The sequence below is a fragment of the Crotalus tigris genome, unplaced genomic scaffold (genome assembly GCF_016545835.1).
Source record: "Crotalus tigris isolate CLP2741 ecotype Arizona unplaced genomic scaffold, ASM1654583v1 scf7180000023617.9722795, whole genome shotgun sequence".
Lineage (NCBI taxonomy): Eukaryota > Metazoa > Chordata > Lepidosauria > Squamata > Viperidae > Crotalus > Crotalus tigris.
Window position 1 is genome coordinate 7,834,874 of NW_024100081.1, and position 20,548 is coordinate 7,855,421.

General features: G+C 36.1%; 1 protein-coding gene across 1 annotated transcript in view; it reads left to right on the forward strand.

Annotated features, from left to right (window-relative positions):
- DMBX1 (diencephalon/mesencephalon homeobox 1) overlaps positions 1–16,788 on the forward strand; it is a 39,202-nt gene extending 22,414 nt beyond the window's left edge. The window contains exons 3-6 of the mRNA XM_039319988.1: positions 5,287–5,453; positions 6,777–6,955; positions 10,976–11,330; positions 13,036–16,788. Of these exons, the coding sequence (XP_039175922.1) occupies positions 5,300–5,453; positions 6,777–6,955; positions 10,976–11,330; positions 13,036–13,436 (1,089 nt within the window). The 5' untranslated portion in view covers positions 5,287–5,299 and the 3' untranslated portion in view covers positions 13,437–16,788. The remainder of the gene's footprint in view (positions 1–5,286; positions 5,454–6,776; positions 6,956–10,975; positions 11,331–13,035) is intronic.
- The last annotated feature ends 3,760 nt before the right edge of the window (positions 16,789–20,548 follow it).

The window sequence follows — 20,548 nt, forward strand, 5'->3', positions numbered from 1 at the left end:
ACCTATTTCATAAACCAAGGGTAGGCAACCTTGGCTCTTTTATGACTCGTGGACTTCAACTCCCAGAATTCCTGAGCCAGCCAGGAATTCTGGGAGTTGAAGTCCACGAGTCATAAAAGAGCCAAGGTTGCCTACCCCTGTCATAGACTATCCTTTAGTGATCAACCCTTTACTTGAAAACGCCTTCTCACTAAAGGGTTGTTCAGTCCAAGCTTTATTTAAAGATGCAATAAGTAGATGGTTAACCTTCTCTTCTTTTTTTAAAAAGGTAAATCTTCTCTTTCTGATAGTGTGTAAGAATCCCCTCCACGTCTCCCTTTCCTTTCTCCAAGGAAAAAGGTGTAGCTTTTTCAAGTTACCTATTCAGCTCATAAATATTCCTTCATCTCTAACCAATTTTCTACCCAGGTTTGACTCATGTATCTCTTGTTCACTCCTGAGAACAGAGTATCTTCCAATTCTATCAACTGCAATATGCTGCCTATCTTTCTTTGTCAAAGAAAGAAAATACTTTTATAGTCTAGCAATCTATTTTTTAAATAATTTTCTTTAAAATAATCATTCCTGGTAATATTTAGTAGCCAATTCAACCAAGCATGTGCCTATCCAGCATCCAGTTTTGGTCACCACGATGTAAAAAAGATGTTGAGACTCTAGAAAGAGTACAGAGAAGAGCAACAAAGATGATTAGGGGACTGGAGGCTAAAGGATATAAGGAAAGGCTGCTGGAATTGAGTATGTCTAGTTTAATGAAGAGAAGGACGAGGGGGGACATGATAGTAGTGTTCCAATATCTCAGGGGCTGCCACAAAGAAGAGGGAGTCAAGCTATTTTCCAAAACGCCTGAAGGCAGGACAAGAAGCAACGGATGGAAACTAATCAAGGAGAGAAGCAACCTAGAACTATGGAGAAACTTCCTGACAGTTAGAACAATTAACCAGTGGAACAACCTGCCTCCAGAGGTGGTGAATGCTCCAACACTGGAAGTTTTTAAGAAGAGACTGGACAGCCATTTGTCTAAAATGTTTCCTGCCTGAGCAGGGGGTTGGATCAGATGACCTCCAAGGTCCCTTCCAACTTTATTATTATTATTATTATTATTATTATTATTATTATTATTATTATTATTTCCCAGGTCCTTCTTTTTTTCCTGGCTTTGAATAATGTGTCCTGCCAGAAAATGCCTGATTTCAGCCTGTTCTGCTTTTATTGCATTTATCTTGTGTTGAGGGCCTTTTCAGAATTGTACTGCATCTTCACGATGTGTTTCCATCTCCACATTTATATTATTTAGCCAATTAGTAGTTAGAACATGGACTTAGATTAGGGATTCTGGGTTCAAGGAAAAGTTCCAACCTTGCCTCCTTTTGGGTAACTTTATTACTCTTCTGAGCCTAACCTGCTTTACAGAATTATCGTGGACATTGGAGAATCTCATTACATGGCCCTGAACTGTCTGAAAGACAGCTGAGTTAAAAGTATAAGAATAAAAATAAGGGGTTCATTTATTCCCCATCCCTTGTTTGAATCAGCAGGAAAACCAGAAGTAAATATAGGTGACAAAGCTTAAATGTAATCTGTCATAGCTACAAGGTAAAGATGTAAGGCTCCTTAATAGAAATTTGCCCTAACTGCTACTGTTCTTTAGTTTACACACTTAAGTGGGTGTGTTCTCTACCTCCAGGTGCTGAGAGTCTCTTCTACTTCTTGAATAATGCTAGACAAACTAATGACACCCAACAACAAAGCCTTACGTGAGTCTTGTCTGCCTAGAGATCTGAAGACAGGTTTGTTGATTAGAAATCTACTGGTCTATTTTTCTCAGAATCTTGAAAGTTCAAGCTTGCCTAGAAAAGACTGCCTTTTAAGATTTGTTCAGCATATTTCACCTGGTCCAAAATATAGTTTGGGACAGCCCCTTCAGAGAAGAGAACAATGTTCAGATTCATCAGCTTTCACTGTGATTTTTCAAGCCCTGTGAAACAACAGGGAAGGCAGAAGGTATCTCAGCTAGCCTTGTGCACCATTTTTGATAGGAAAGCTACTTGAATGTACGTACCATCATCTTCAGATATTAATCAGTGGGTAACTTTCACAAATCACTGCACCAGTTGGTTTTTTAATCCCCAGTTCAGGCAGCTATACCTGTCTATTTAATCACTCAGGTAAACACCTAAAGTTCAGCAGATAATTTTATGGGTCTGTGTCACATTGTGATTGTGCAATTTCCTGCTGAAGGAGTACTGGTTGGCTCCTGTATGGTGTGTCTCTAAACAAGTGGGCCTTTTATTTATCTCACAGTGCATCATCAGTTAAATGTTGCTTTTGATTGTTTTTCTTTTGTTTGGGGCTTTAATTAAGTTAGATGTTGCTTGCTAGCCCCCCAATGATAAAGAAGTTGGATACAATTTTTAAATCATTAAATGAAATAGACATTTTTTGAAAAAATAATTCTGAACTATGCAGTGGGGTCTGACTATTATGCACTTATATGCAGAAGGATGGTCAAATATTCATGTGTATATTTGATCTCTCTGAATGTTGTTGATTGGAGTCAGGTTCTTTCACATTATGGAGCAAAAAAATAATCAAAACTGGGCATTCTATTGCACTCTTGTAGAAAAGTTGTCATATTCAAAATTTACACAAGAAGCATTATGATCTCTTCACATTTTTAAAATGAAGAAAGGAATAGATGAGCAATGTATACTTTCAATATTGACTGTCTTCTGACATCACTAACTTGATACATTGACAAGGTCATCACACCAGAGTTAAAATAATTTTTCTAGGATTATGTTGCTTGTTTTGGAAACATTGACGAATATTCTGTGTATCATGGAGTATAAAGAAAGTTGTGTTGGACTAAATTTAAGGAAACCTAGATTCGAATCTGCACGTTCATGGATCTCACCACGCACTTTGTCTTGAGGCAGGAGAATATGCACAATAAATAAATTAAAAATAAAATTATTCTTTAGGGACGTTCAAATTATCTATGATTGCTATGCATGGTTGGATTTCATTGGTTCTTGATTAACTTATTTTTTTCAAAAAGATTCCTGCTTCTCTGCAAAAGCAGACATTTCTTTGAATTGATTCTCTCTCTCTCTCTCTCTCTCTCTCTCTCTCTCTCTCTCTCTCTCTCTCTCTCTCTCTCTCTCTCTCCCTCTTTCCCTCTTTCCCTCTTTCCCTCTCATATAAATGAAGATGCTGTTATTAGGGAAGTGAGTTCATTATCAGTATATATAGTGTGACATTTCCTTTCAGCCATTGACGCCTTGTTGTTAACATTTTATGGGGGAAGGGAGCCATTTGTTTCCCTGCATTTTCCCCCTGCACCCAATCCTTCCAGATACAGAAAGTACATGATTGTGACCAGACCATAAAGAATAAAATCTGTCTACAAGCCATACAAAGCACAATATTGGGAATAAGATTTTGACAGCCATGATCTATAGGGCAAAAGAAAACACAGAGGAGAGAACAAAAAACAGCCCCTCTGTCCAGTTTCCATAAGTCTTTTATTATGTGCAGATGGAACTTTATGCCATAATTATTGAAAAGGGCCTTGCAGGACCATCATCCAGAATAGCTGAGCAGTGATTTCAGCTGAATGACAGAAAGCTACTTTCTATCTCCCTAATATGGAAAGACTCAAAATGCCAATGAAAGATTATGAAAGGCTGGATTTCCAGAATAAAAAGACTGCTGTAGCTAGAGGCTGCCTATTTTCCAGTGTTGGAGAATATAAGATGACTAGTTAGAGATGAAATCTATATCTAGTGATACTTTCCCTCTCAGCAGTATACAAAAAATATTCAGTAGCCGACAGCAGACAAACACCCAAAGCTTCAGACTTGCTTGGTGCTTCTCTTTTCATTTTTATGTCAATGTTTTGGACGTTGTAACATTGGAGGAAATCACACAAACATAAAGGTCACACTTTAAAAGTAGCAATTGTGAAAATCATCAATTGTCTAAATAAAACAATTTCTGCATCCCAAATCTCTTACTGGAAAAGTAAGAGTAAGTAACAAAAATCAAATTATATTAACTACATGATAAACTTCATCACAAGGATCAAGTTCATTAAGTCCCCATAGGTTTGGGTAGAAAATGTTTATGATTTCAAAATACATCTTGGTTAGAATGCCTCACGCTTATTTTGAATAGTACCTTTTAAGAGAATTATTTCTCCATCATGAATGATAAAACTCTGATATAATTCATTTATTCCTTACAAATTTATAAAATTCACATTTCAAGTAAAATAGATTTCATTTATGAAATGCAGAAGATTTGACAAGTAGAACCCATATTCTAGTCTATAAAGTTTATAAAAGCATATTGATAAAGGTGAAAAGTAATATTACTATTTGCAGAAAAACAGATGTTTCTATTTTGAAAGTGATCATGATTTTTTAAGTTTAACCAGTCACACATATTTTCTTTGAACAAGCAAAATTGCATTTTCTATATAAAATATAAAGGTTTCTATCTAGTTTGGCAAAAACAGCAAAAAAGAAAAAAAGGGGGGGGATCTAAAATGGACTCATTATTTTGAGAGTTTGGACCAATGTTTTTCAAAGTTGGCAACTTTAATATATATGGATTTCAACTCCCAGAAGGCTGGCCAGGGAATTCTGGGAGTTGAAGTCCACCTCTTAAAGATACCAAGTTTTAAAATCAATGATTTGGAGGGAGGTAAGAGAATTAGCCATCCCATGGAAAGGCATAAGAGGATGAGAAACTGTGAACACGAATATTCCTAATGGCAACACTGTGATATTGGTCTCCCTCTTTGGTTACTTATGTGTCTGTCATATCTCATGCTTTCTCTGTCGAACTCAGGAAATTGTACAGGGATTTGGGTTATCTATTTAATCTTTAAAATAACCCCATAAGGTAGGTTAGGGTGAAATAGAACCTGTATCCTCCAGCAACACAATATGGATTAGAAATTATCTTCCCCTTCTCAATCCATCATTCTAAACAGTTCACCTCAGAACTTCAGTGCAAGGCATATTTGTGTTTCTCTATATTACATTTACCCCATCTTGCTCAGCTACCGTGGAAGTAAGCTGTTGCTGTTATGGTTGCCTGATCCATAGCTGGACAGGGATTAAAGATGAAACATGTATCCTTTGAACTGCAAGCAGAAAATGGGACCCTGCATTCAACATGAGATTCAACTCTATTACTTTCAGCATTCTTGTTTCTTTTGTATCCATACATTACCTCAACAACAACTCTCCAACCAGTTTCATTTCTCTGTTGCTCCAGGTCCTATGTCACCATGCAGCACTATGGAGTGAATGGCTATTCTCTCCATGCCATGAATTCGTTGAGCGCGATGTATAACCTGCACCAACAAGCAGCACAGCAAGCTCAGCACGCACCTGATTACAGACCCTCAGTGCATGCCCTCACACTGGCAGAGAGACTGGCTGGTAAGAGCAAGGATGGGTTTTGTGCCAGGTGGAGGGAGTATGGGAACAGCATCCCTCTCATGAGTTACATAGGGGTCCGACACTTTAATAAAATCAGAGCTGAAATGACTGGAAATGTCCAATCTTTCCAGCTGTGCATAGGTTCAAAAAGGAGAGGAAGAAAGTATGTTGCACTTACTTATTTATCTTCCTTGCAATTCTCAGGACGTCTCACGACTGTGATTTTTGTTCGTTTTTATTACATCTTCCCCTTCTATTCCTTTATTTGGTGATACTTATAGAAGAAGTGCAAGCCTGAAACATCCATATTTAGTAGCAGTCAATTTCATCTAATATTCAGAAAATAATGAATGAGTTAATACCTTGTTAAAAGTATTTCTAAACCACTTCTCACCAGAAAAGCAATTTACAACCATCCTTGAAACACTGCGGAATAAAAAGAGCAAGAACAATAAAATCAAAACAACCCACTCCAAGGCACACATTATTGAATACAACTTTTCCGAGAGTACTTCTTTAATGCATTTGTATCTTTGTGCATGTCACATTCCAAAACATGCACTGTTTTAAAAAGCCTCTTTCCCATACACTTTTGTTTGTGTAAATTTGCGAGAGACAGTGAGAGAAGATCTCACTCATTGCTACCACTGAATGAGTTTATTTTCTCTCATTTTGAAATCTCTGGAGGACTTCTTTAGATTCCTCTTGGGACATCCTTATCTCTTCTGCAGTGGAGACTCTTTTTTTCATATTTTAGAAAATGGATCTTCCCAAAGATCCTTCTTTTTTTTACCAGGTTTTATGAGGGTCTGAACTCTCAGGGATACTTCCATGCATTCAGAAAGCTGAGCTCTGTAGACTATAATCTTCTACATATACAGTAGAGGTTAATAGAACAAAAAAGAGGTAGAGCTTCATGATGTTTGCCATTCTTTCTTTTCATCCCTAATGTTTACCCAAACCCTGTACTATCCAGATTTGTTGACTTTGCTAGCTGGGATTATGAAAGCTGAAACCCATCACTTCCCGTTGGACCTGATTAGGGAAGACTGGCTTTACATACAAAAGCAAATGTTTGAAAATTACTTGTACTTCTAATATAATGATGTTTACCAATTCAGCCTTGTACTTTTGGATCTTGCCATGTTGCTTTCTTTGGTCAAATCAAGCAGTGATGTCTACCTAGAGGTGATGGTAGCTTTGAAGCAGAAGTTTTTTCCAATTATTATTTTGTGTTTGCTGCCATATTATAATGTTTTAACACACAAATTACACTAATTAAATTGGCACATTTCTTATCTTCCAACGGCTGTACGTTTCAAGACATCATCTTGGAGGCCCGTTATGGCTCCCAGCACCGCAAACAGAGGAGAAGCCGTACAGCTTTCACAGCCCAACAACTGGAAGCCTTGGAGAAAACTTTCCAGAAGACTCACTACCCAGATGTGGTGATGCGAGAGAGATTGGCAATGTGCACTAATCTGCCAGAGGCTAGAGTACAGGTACCCATCAATCAGTATTTCTCATGGGAAGACAACTGAGCTAAATGCAGTTCTACTACCTGAACAGAGGCGATCTGTGAATACTTGTTTTATCACGATAACAGTGTCTAAGAATGGCACAACTAAGTGCATCTAAAGAATAAAATAGTTCTTTAGCAGCAAAAATGCCTATTGGCTAAGAGGGAAGAGGGTTGGTTTCTTTTAGATTGGGGACTATACGTGAGTGCTGTCATTTCTTAGCCTTAATCCAAATGTTAGATCTTCTGAAAACTCTGAAAACAGATCATGTAGTTCATGAATATCTTTCTAATTGATGCTTCAGAGCATACTATGATTATGAAACACCCAGACAAATGGATCAAGCTTCTTGGCCGTATTTTTTGGTCCTTCAAGTATGACACTCACTTGGTGATTAACATATACACTTATTTCTGCTCATATGCTATAAGCATAGGGTTAAATTGCACAACACACTTAATGTATTTTATACATACCAATTGCCTAAATGTTGTTTATGTACAGTGAAAGCTTGGAGCTCGTATTCTGATCAAGATCATTGCCTGTGCAGAGGAGCAGGTTTAAAGGTGTTTCAGAAAAATCAGAATACCATGGGCGAATTAAGAAGGGGGGGGGGAAACCCAACAATGCTCTTTTTCCTCGTCTCTCTTCTCTTTTTCATGTGAAAAGGTAGATTTTATAAATTACCACACCTTCTGTGCACAGTGGTTAGGATGCATAAACTGTTATAAACAAAAATGAGCTTCATTCAATGTTATATATTTAACATGCTGTAAAATTAAGTCTGCAGATGCAGTAAAGTTAAGGCATGTTAATTTGTAGCTCTCCCTCATTATGCGCTTTAAAATATTATTCGTGCTTTTACTTAATACTGTACATACGTTTCTAATAGTTGCCAATGACACCGGATCCAAATTAATTGTTTTGACGATGGCAACCCAAGACTTGATCTTAAACTCACAGCACTATCCTAGGCATATATTTTTATATAATTTTATTAAAGTTTTTTTTTAAATATAAGAACTAATGCAACATGATATAAAGTAAGAAAAAGAGAGAAGTGCAAGAGAGGAAAAGAAAAAAAATAGAAAAGGAAGAAAAAAGATTCAAAGAAGTAGTTCCCAATTTTCTTCACAACAGTTATAAGTACAATTATATGTTTACCTCTTACATTATGGTTACAGCATCTCTGTCTTCTTTCTAAAATTTATTCTGTTTAATAATCAAAAACATGAATCAGAATTTAATTTTTTTCTGTTCCATACAAAAAAATTACAAGACCTTCCCGGTCAGCAATAAATGTAGATATTGTCTTTTCTTTGATCAAATAGTCAATGTAAGTCATGCATACAATAATCTTGCTGTAGTGATCATGTACAAAAAAAAATGTCCATGACATTTTCCCAACTATTTATCCAGTTTATCCCTTCCAAAAAGAACAGCTCTGGTTTCTATTGTATATTAATCTTTAAGATCCTCCAAAGCAATGTATGTATTTGGATCCAGAATTTTCTAGCTTTTTCACACATCTACTAAAGATAATAAAATGTCCATTCTTATTGTTCACATTTCCATCATAATTTTAAAGGGTCCTTATACAGTTTCTCTGGTGGCAAATACCAATGATATTCATCTTATAAAAGTTTCCTTAAGATTACACATAATATAAGTTTAAATATTTTCAGCCACATTCTTCCATCTGTATATTATAACCAACAAATTTAGCCTCCTTTATCATGAAATCATAAAAATGTGGGTGAAGAATTTACTTCTGCAGCAACAACCAAAAAAGAGAAAGAGATTTATTCATAAATCTCCAACTAAAACAAGATCTTGTATTGATTGATCTGCATTGTAGATTTATTGGGATAGAAGTTAATTTGCATGGGGCTAAGACTTTGAATTATATCTTGTTTTATTTTTTTAAAAAATAATCATTTTCCTTCTTTTAAATTGCATTTGCTCCATTTATATTCCACATTAAGCATTTTTACTCCATCATGAAGCCAAAAGTTTAGAAAAAGCTATGCTTATAGCACCTGCTTCAGTATCATCTTTCAATTTCTTGTTGTACTATTAGCATTTTTGTGTAGTCTTCTCTGATACCTCCATTTGGCTCTCCTATTTCTCTTTGAATTTTTCTAAAAATTCCCTCATTTTTTTAACATAAAACTTTTGCTATTTAATTATAAAAATCACGCCTTGTAATTTGTCCCATCAGAATGGGATTTTTTTTTCTGCTTTAATCTCTCAGTCAAAAAAATATCTTTTATGCAAAATTCTAATAGGAATTTCTGTAAAAGCAGTTATATCTGATTTATCACTTGTATTAAAATGCTGCTGCAAAAGCTGATTTCTTGTCTTCTTCCTGACAAAACACCAAAATATCCCTTAGTACGTTTCTTGTTCTTTCAGATCTGGAATTTATTCTACATACTTTAGCAATTTCTGTTTCAGTGTCCTCTTCTTCCTAATCCAAAATGTTTGCCAGGGCTTTAATAAACTCTTCTCTAATATCTTTATTCCTCCTTTATTGCTCTAAGTTTGAAACAAAATTCCTTCTTTCTCAGTTCCAGTAGAGCTAGATTATCTAGTTCTCTTTTCAATTCTCTAGCTATAACTTCTGTCTTATTCTCTAAAATGTTCGATTTAGTCATTGACCTGTTTTACTACATGGACACTTGTTTTACAAGCTTGCCGTCTGTTTAACTTCATCTTTCATCTCCTCTTCCATCTTTATAAATTTTTCACCTATTCTTTTTTCAAAAATTATCAATTGGGTAAAAAATGATTTAGTTACTTCAGTATCAAGTGACTCTGCTAATATATTGGCCAATTCCTCAAAGATTTCCTGAAGCAAATCTGGTTTAATTCCTTCCTCTGCAGGTTGCACTAATTATCCTCTCCTCCCTTCCATTGTCACTGCTTTTCTAGTTGTCTTGCTTGTACTGTAATCCCAAAAGGAAAGTGGCTCAAAGAAGTGGAGGGGAGACAAACTTTCCCCCCTTTTATCTTTCTGTGCCTTTAATACTTTTGTCTTTAATGCCACTCCATAATCAATCTCACAATCATCATCTTCATAGCTACAGTCAGCATTACAGTCTTACTCATTACTTTTTTCTTTTAGTTTCCAAAATCTATCAATTGTCTGGACTTTTTAATAGTAAACAGAAAACATTCCCACAAAGGTCTGGTTGATTTGTCTAATACAGTTTCAATTTATTCAAAAGCATTTTCACAAAAACTTTATCTTTCAAAGTAACTGTCCCCTTCCTCTATTTTAAACTTTCTTGTATCAGCTCCTTGCCAAGCTTTTTGCAAAAAAAAAAAAAGGTAAGTCATTAAAGCTCTTCCTTTCTTTGTAATCAAAAAAGAATTATAACTCACCAAGTGGAATCTTATCCCATCACTTAGAAAATATCTCTTTAGCTATAAATTAATTACATGCTGATTGTGAAATCCTCAGTTCCTGCAGTCTACTCATGAGAAGCAGCTATCCAGAGTGCAAATGGGTGATCACCTGATCTCTCTTTTATCCAGAAATATTTGTGCCTGTTGATCTCTGCTGATCTGGCTGCTGATCTACATTGTATTGCCATTCCTGCTTTTTCGTCATGATCCTCCCCAGAAGTTCATCACTAACCTATGCATATTGACCCAGTAATAAATTCAAATACACTTAATGGGGTTTAAGTCTGAATAGTATTTAAATTTAAATAGGATATCAACATCTTCTATCTGCTTTAATTTTACACCTTTATCAGACCCAGATTTATTACAGGTTATTTTCAAACCAAAAAAGTTAGGCATTCACTGCTAGCCATTTATGAACAGGAGAATATGCTGATTAAACATTGAATTTGTTTGAATTTGTACATGTAATTTGCTAAGGTTTCTGGAGTGGGCATGATGAGGAAGATTCAATATTCAATACAAAATGTTTACCTTTTATTCTTTACTTTCCCCCTTTTCTTTCTTTCCTGTTTTGGGGGGGAAACAAAGGTTTGGTTTAAAAACAGAAGAGCTAAATTTCGAAAGAAGCAGCGCAGTCTGCAGAAAGAGCAGCTACAGAAGCAGAAAGACTCAGAAGCCAATCACAGTGAAGGCAAAGCAGACACTTCTGTGTTAGAAACACCGACTCCAATTCTCGATGCAGACAAGTCTCTGAGTTTACCAAGGGAGGTGAATGCAGAGCTCAGCCTGACTCTCTCTGAGCATTCAGCCAGTGAGTCAGCAGCCGAGGACCAGACAGACAAAGAGGAGGAATTCAAGATCTCGCTGGAGGAGAACAAGGAAGAGAAAAGCCCTGGAGGGGAAAACAAGGTGCTGAACAGCAAGAGGACAAGTCCAAAAGCAGGTCAGAAGAAAACCAATTCCCTTTGCTAAGAATTTTTATCTCAAAATCCACGTTAGATTAAAGTATGCAAACTCAGGTTCCAGATCTCTTAACAATGTAAAAGGTTTTTTTAAAAAAAAAGATCTTGAGGGTAGAGAAGGGAAACATACAACAAGGACAATGTTCTCAGAAAATACTGAGAACATTAAAAGCCCTTTAAAATAACCACACTGAACCATTTCAGTCACTTAAAGATAGATTATTTCAAAAGGGAATTTTTGTCTCTGAAGAAAAGTGACCTAAACATTTGTCATAATTGGCTTCTTTTATGTCTTGAGTTAGTCCGTTATCTCACATTCATTATTTCATTCACTGAGTCAGACAGAACAATGCCAATGAAGCAATGTGGCTGCTTCATTTTTTGGGGAACTTGGGCTAGCTAGGAGGTTATTTCAAAAATCCCCAATACTCTCAAAGCATTGTCATGACCCTAAAGTTGCCCATTTTTACCTAAACTTCAAACTGAGCCTTAACCTGGTAACAAACTGTTATGTGTGAAGGTATCGCCAGAAAAGACTACCATTAACTCCGGTCTTAGAATCACAATGTTGCAGCTTTATATTGTAAAAAATTAGGGAAGACCTTCATCCATCTTAGTGAGGCTTTAGAGCAATTTTTCAAATATGGCAAGGTGAAGGGATACGTACAGCATTCTCAGCTATTTCCTACAAGCAGAAGCCCTACATTCATCTTAGTGTGATGTGTTTTTTCCAGCCTACAATGCAGGTTCGCATTCAGCTTTTGCTCTAATGAATGCAAGGATAACATTTCACACAAGTGATTAATTCTTGGATGAGTTCAATCCAGGCATATACCAAGCTATGTGGCAAATATTTAAAGATTAAATGCTTGGTGCCAAGTAATGAGGTTGCCTATATAGAAAGTTCATGTTACCATCACTTTGTTGTCACATAACAGTCTGGCAAAGGAGTGATGTAGTAACACTGAGCATGACAGCAATAAAGGAAACAGAAATGTTATAAATGGCTGCTGTGTAAATTTTGGCCTTAGACTTAGATCAGACAATATTATTTTCTCCTCCTTTGAACTTTCTCTTTACAATTGCTAAAGGAATCTTCTAACATCTTCTAACCCAGGTCTATACGTTTATTATTGCATGAATATCTGTGCTTAGAAATGTATGCATGTTTTAATTTTTGTTGTAAATCCCTACTGAATGAAATTGATGATATATAAAGTGAACAATTCTAAAGTGTTTTTGCATTTGTATGAAAGGAAGAACAAATTACTGTTCCTGAAGCTATTATGTTTTATCTGGATCAAAATTACTAAGAACTATTGGCAGAGTTTCAGACAAGAATGCGTCCAGTGGCATCTGACATTCTGGGACCCAAGTTCTTTTATATGAAAGAGGGAGCTGTAGATTTCCAGAGGTTGCTAAATACATCTCCCTACATCTCTTGGCACTGGGATTTCTCTCTGGGGCTGCTGGCAGTTACAGAGAAGCAACGGGAAGGCCAGAGGTTCCCTACCCATTGTATACACAACTCATGTTTTCAAGCATGGCATTACATCCATCATTCTTTCTCCCTTAAAACGCTGCCCAGAACTTGAGACAACTTTTAAAAATCCCAATGCAATTTATTCATTCCAGGTCAGAGCTTAGGTCTTCATTGACTTGATTTTGTTGTGTTTAACAATGCAGATTCCCCTATCAGCACTGCTGCCACCGCATCCTCCAGCAGCAGCATGTCCCAAGCGCATTCCTATTCGTCTTCTCCTCTCAGCCTCTTCCGCCTTCAAGAGCAGTTCCGCCAACACATGGCAGCTACCAATAACTTGGTCCATTATTCGTCCTTTGAAATGGGAAGCCCTTCTACCATGCCATATTTGGGCATGAATGTCAACATGGCACCCCTAAGCTCATTGCATTGCCAGTCTTACTACCAGTCCCTCTCCCACGCCCAGCAGGTGTGGTCCTCTCCAATTCTCCAGGCATCTTCCACTCTTCCCAGCCTGAACAGTAAAACAACCAGTATTGAGAATCTCCGGCTGCGAGCGAAGCAACATGCTGCCTCTCTGGGACTGGATACTTTACCAAACTGAGGGCGAGCCAAATTCCAGAAAAAGCCCAATAAACAGATGGCTTCAAGGAAATGCCCAAGTCCCTGCCACCAGAGAGAAGGATTTCTGATGTAGAGCCTGCTACTTTCAATTTTGTCCCACTTAAGGTGCTCCTGTTTGGGGGAAAGGGTTTGCAGAAGTCATGTGGAGTCCACATCTGGCATTACCTCTGCCTCTTTGCACTGGCCAATTTAAAAAATAGCCTACAGAAAGGTGTTTTAAAATGTGAAATTGTCTTCAGAACTGTGAGTCAAATACGAACTGTTTGGGAATGTTGTTATTACTCTATGTGTTGAGAGCTTTGCTTTTATTTGGGGTGGGAGCAGAATTGGGAAGAGGAAGTCCCACTTCAAACTGTATATAGTTTACATGTTCTTTCACTTGTGTGTTAATATCAGTGTTGCCTTACGCAGAATTGTGGAACACCCCTCCTTCCATTTTCTTTTGCCTTTTATACTTATTCAGTAGATAGAATAAATGCTATCATTGCAACAAAAGACAGAGGAAAATAAGTTAATTCTTTATCGGCTGGTTTTACACAGTCAGCATTCCTAATGCAGCTGAACAAAAAATAGTTCTGAAACTTTTTGCTGTATGTTATGAACACCAGGAATTGATTCGTGGTTAAGCACTTGCAGTCGGACAGGTTCAGAATTTTTTTTTTTTTTTTTGGAAGCACTTCCTCAAATAAAATGGCTGAAAGCCCTACTAATTTTTCTGTACAAATTCCAAAGACTATTACCCACTTTCTTTCTCTCTTCTGCTAAGATACATAGTTTTCTATTTGTATGTTTGTGCAACTCTGAAACTAAAACACAGTTATCCAATGGTGTGCTTTATCTGCCAGGTCTTTTCTATATTAGTTGCATGCAAGGTCAAGGCAAGAGATGTTGACACCCTTCTACTGGGCAGCGCATGGCACTGTTCTCCTGCCACCCAGACAAAGGGCACTGTACTGTGTCTAATACATTTGCTGGAGATAGGAAATCCCAAAGGCACTTTTCATCCTCCCTGTAATAATAGTAATAATAAATTTATCACCAACTATTTTGCTGACATTTTATACCATCTCAATCTGGTTAATGGTGGAGCTAGTTGTTACATCTGTGCTCTAATTCTATTGACTAACACCATCGATATTCCAAATGTGTCTTCAACCCAAGAAGATTGCCTCCAATACCACAGTGCTTTGTCTCCAATTATGGAGTGGTACATCAACATGAAAAATGCTCTTAAGAAAATATAAAAAACTTCTGCTGTATATATGAGGCATTTTCATACCCTCACACTTTACAAAAGTAGTGACTGACCTCCTGACTTTGATGTCACTAAATTATTTAGGGCCAATTTAAATCCAAACAATGAATTTCTTTAGATTGGGGAAATCAAAGTGCTTTCTGCCTGACAATGTTTTCAACCCAAGAAGATTGCCTGCAATACCATAGAACTAGGTCAGGATTTGAGGGTAGATTATGGTGTTCTACTCTAGCTAATGTCAAATATATCAAATAGAAGAAAACTTATTACTTTCAATTTGGAAGACAATGGTTAACAACCACTTTTTGTTTTAAAACATCTACCTGGTATCTACAAACAAGGCCTGCTTAAAGGAATATTTTTTATATGTCTCCAAAGTAATTCTCTCCAGATTTGTTGGATTTCAAATTCCCTGACTTGCTGGCTATGAATGATGGAAGTTGCTGTAGCTCAATATTCCTGTATTGCAACAGGTTGAGGAAGGCAGAGATTAAATAGTACAAAAATGAACAACTTACACAGAACACCGAGAATTTAAGAAGTGAGGAAACTCAAAGTGATATTAAAAAGTTATAAGAAAGATGCTACAATGAAATTAATATTTCATACAAATTAATTTCCTGTTAGAAGACATAGTGCAAATACATGGAAAAAACGTTTTCCAGATTTTTTCACCAGCTTGATTTCTAATGCCAACGGCTAAATAAAAGAGAAATCTTACAATGAAAGATTGTCATTTTAAAATATTTTTGCCTAAAGTCTGTAGGGACTTAAGAAATTAGCAAACTTATTTTAGAACTTTTATTTTCTATAAATGAAACTCTTTCCTATGATTTCTTTCCCCCTAAGGGTTGCAAAGCTTATTCTGGTAAAATTTAGACTTGTTCAAGCCAGATTTGATTTTGGAGTTTGCAAGCATACCTCTTGTGTTGAGTGCAAAACTTCAATTATTGTCATAATAATTTTTGTACACTACTTATATATCTTCAAAATTTAAGGTCATACATTCTGCAAAAAAAAAAACCCTGATTTTTCATTCAGGAACATAATGCATACAGATATATACAATGTTTTTACATCTTGTAATTACTGAAGTATTTAATTGCCCTCTTATTTCAAGGACTTTGTAATTAAACTGAGGAAAAATTCTGTTGCTCTGAAAGCTTTCATTGAATGTTAACACAGAACATGCCAATGTCAAAATTACTTTAGCATCTCTCAAGTGCATTACAGTAAAAATTTGATTTTGACGGAGAAAAATAAATAGTAAAAAGAAAAATGAATGAATTGGAATGTAAATCAGTCTTCCCCAAAATTATATAGATGATCAACTGGCTATGTCACAGTCTGGTTAATAAAATAATATGTTGTACCTTTTAAACACATGTGAAGCATACCTGAATGGAATCACAGATTTTTGAGTCTGAAATGAGTGATACTGTATTCTTAATTTTTTCAGAGTAGTTTCACACACAGTTTAGAAGCTCTGTTTTGAAACGGATCTCGTCAGCACTTTGAATATTTGATCCAAATTTAAGCCCTTGGAATTCTCTTTACCCCATTTATGTATCTGAAGTCTCACCAGTTTTTGAGAACAAATTGTATTAAAATAACAGCCAACTTCACACTAATAGGTAAGGAAAAAAGTTCTTAGGTTGTAGTGTATCTTTTTTAAGTGCTTCAGGAGATTATACATTTCCCAGTATAGGTGAGGAACCTTTCCTTAACTCAAGGATCATATTGTACTTTCCAAGGGCTGCATGCAAAAGATAGCAGGAGCCCCTGAAAAAAGTGGGGGTGACAAAAGTAAGAATTTCATCATCTGCATTCAAACCAAGCTGCTCATTCTCTTATATAATCAATGGCTCCCACTCCGTGAAGATATAATTAGCCTGGGCAGAGGAGAAGGAAGCTTTCCATTGAGTGTAAGATCTCTCTCTGATTTTCAATATCACATACACAAATGTCTTAGAGCAGTGATGGCGAACCTTTTAGAGACCGAGTGCCCAAACTGCAACCCAAAACCCACTTATGCATCGTCGGGTGCCGGGTGGGTGTGGCCCATTGGGTGGGCGTGGCTGCGATGGTAACAGCAGATTGGGTGTGACTAAAAAGTTCAATCAATCAATTCCAACTTTGCAAGATCTTTTTTGACTGATTGATTGATCCTTTTTTTTTTTTGTACACAGCGGTGGAGGCCTAAAGTGAAAAGTTTTTATAAAACCCAGCTGAAGGCATAGGACTAGGGCGACGGCGCGCATGCCCACAGAGAGGGCTCTGAGTGCTGCCTCTGGCACCCGTGCCATAGGTTCGCCACCACTGTCTTAGAGACTGAAAGCCAGAAGCTGGAAACAAAACTAAGCTATGCCCCTTATCCCTGAAATATTAGTTTTTATGTGGAGACACCTGATGAACTCCCTTTTTGCAGTCTGAAGCAATGAAATGAACTGTTTGTTTGACACCTTCTCCTGAATATTTTCACAATAAGGCTATGGGAAATGTTCCAGATATTGTTAAGCTTTGAACATATCTGCAATTACCATTTAAGCTGCTCCTGTCCTTTGCTCTTGTCTAAATCAGTCTTGGTGAAACATACCTGGACTGAGTCAGTTCGGCCACTGTTTGCTAGGAAGATTAGACTGCAGACTGCCGTGTCCTCAAATTGGACATTTCCATGTTGTGCGCTCTTACCATGTTATTGAAGGAAAGCATTGCCAATTACTCTGTCTTTCTGTGCATTTTCATGTCTGTACATATATAGGAAGATTGATAAATACAAATACATACATTTTTGTATATGTATATGCACACGCACAAATATAAATACATATATAAATTTATATAGATATATAAATTTATATATTTATATAAATAATCCAAATGCATATATAACTAGATTCAACACCCAACTTCCAAAATAAAATTCCATGCTTGCCAATTGTCCTACACTATGGTATTTTTTAAAATCTTTTTTTTAAAAAATACCAGTATTTAAAAAGGTTGCTGCAAAATGTTTTTGTCATTATTCTCTTTCCTTCAGCTTGCCAGCTGAGGGCTTTTAAAAATAATAGTGCAGCATTTCATCGTTTCATTATTCTTTTTCAATCCCTGGAGATAAATGAGAGAATAAAAAGAACCATTGTAGCTATCTAAAAAAAAGAAATTAGTAATTAAAAACACACACATTTCTAATGGGTTTGGAACCAGCAACCTCTTATTTATCAACCCAAGCTTTTAAGCACCATGCTATCTGACTGGCACTGCTAGAAGTAATGTCTTTGATCAGGGCAAGTACTGTTTCAATTTGGGAGCATTTTTTCCCCTTTGCAAAGTAGCAAATGAACTGCTAGGGTTAGCCCTTCAGCTGAAACAGACAAAAGAACTTGGATTGACATAAGGCAAAAAGGCTACTTGGAGATTCAAGGATGGAGGTGAGTAAAGGCTGATATTATCCACTTCTAGCCTGAACATATTTGCTGTCCCATTGTGGGAACAAGCCTGCAAGGCAGTGCAGATATACCTTACAATTCCCAGTATCCTGTGGCTAATAGAAGCGATAATTCAGTAGCAACTGGAGGACTACAGGATTCCTATCCCCTCATATATTAAATCCACATATAAATTAACAGTGAATTAAAATGATTAAAGATGTTGTCTTTCAAATACAGTCTCCTTTGATAAAAGAGATGACGATCCTTTCTGATCAAAAGTTGTAAACTGGGGATTATCAAACTTTTTCAGGGTATGTAATCTGTTAGCTGAAAGAAATATTTGCATACCTAGAACTCCTGATCAGGAAGTAAAGATTTAGTGATAAGAGACTTTCTGTGTTCAAGTGAATTTTTTCCCCTCTGTTTTTTACTTAATTTCTTGTTGGAAACTCATCAAGTTCTTGTGGAATCCTAAAATTTTGCAAAACAGAGTTTGAAAAATCTTGGGGTCAATCAGTTCTATCTCCCAAAAGTCAAAGATCTGTTAAAACCTCCTGAAGATGGGCTACTTTGTATAGTTATATATAAGGTACAGAGCTAAATAAATATCCTGCTCTGGTGATAAGTGGGAACTACATCTGGAGCTTGTTTTCAAAAGTACAAATTTCATCAGACCGCATATTGGTTTTATAAAATAATGATATATAACAACTTAAAGATGAGAAAAAAAACATGAACGCAGTATGTTTATTAGGCCCACCCAAGTACTCTGGATAAACTCATACTTTTATAAAGTAATTCAAATGCACAGAAAATGCACTGATGTATTTGTTTTTAGTGGAGAAAAAGGAGAGAACAAGTTTGAAGGACTGTTAAACTTTACATCGCTGGGGCTAGGAAATTCTATCTCAAGAGAAGTCATATTTGAGAATAAATGTTTCATGAACTGATCTGTTACTACTGATGTTTAAAAGACCTCTGTGGCTTAAAAAACCCCCATAATACATCAATTTAGATGTTGGGGAGCTGTTTATAAAAAGGTGATTTACAATGCCTCTAAAGGTAGGGCTCAACTTACAGCCACAATTGTTGCTAAGTGAGACAGTTGTTATGGGAGTATTGCCCCTTTTTATGACCTTTCTTGCCACAGGTATTAAGTGGATCACTGCAGCTGTTAAGTTAGTAACACGTTTGTTAAGTGAATCTGCCTCGCCCATTGACTTTGCTTGTCAGAAGATCTCAAAATGTGATCACATGACCCCAGGACACTGCCATCATCATAAGTGGGAGTCAGTTGCCAAGCAACTGAATTTTGATCACATGACCATGGGGATATTGCAATGATCATAAGTTTGAAAAACAGTCATAAGTCATTTTTTTCACTGCTGTTGTTACTTTGAATGGTCGCTAAACATATGTTTGTAAGTCAAGGATTACCATATCGAAATCATGCATATGGGCCATATCCAGATAAAGACCTAAACATTTAAAGGGTGAAAAAAAACTGATATAATTTTCTGTAAAAATTAAGCTATAGTGTAACAGTTTTGTGTTGTAGGATACACTACCTGGCAATGCAAATATGTATAATATTTATTTATTCTCTGATAGTTTAAAATAAATACAATTGTATTCTTTTGAAGCAGGCTGCAGCATGACGCCATGTAACCAACTTGTGTCCGTCTTACTTTATGTAAAATGCCTGTTATCTTCAGATAATAAAAAAAAGTTATGAGGTTTCTTTGTTGTTTCTCTGTTGTCTGTTTGTTGTTTGTTTGTTGTTTATCAAGATAGGATCAACATTGGAAGAATAACTGAATTGCTTTCTTTTTTTTCAAACTGAAGGTTAGAAACACCTAGATGACATTTTATTGTTTGGAAGAGTGATTTTATTCAAAATATTTTAAAAATAAATAAAAACATTCTCCAGTTCAGAACCAGAGTTGGAATGGCATTATATAGACTGTTGGATCTGGCCCTGAATGCACTTTATTTTTAATAAAATAAAATAAAATAAAAAGGAAGCCTAGTCATTCCATTCAAATTTTAAAAGTTGAAGTTTGGCATCTCAAGGATTATAAGAATTAATGTATTTATGGCAATCTCAAGAGACTGTTAAATTAAATAAAAATAAAATATTTTAGTCAAAATAATAGGGTTAAACCCATGAGAGTGCCATGAAATTACATTAGGTTAAAAAAAGAGCCACGAATATATCAGAAATATATATGCTTTGAAAAATATTTGTGTTCAATAATAAATGTAGAATTGTAACTATTTTTATGATATACCATAGTGTGTTTCTTTTTTGCTGAATTTTTCACTTTTATTGTTAAAGCACATTTTATGTATTTTTTTCTCTTTGACAATGTATCTTTCTATCACTATTATTTTTGTGCTTTGCTC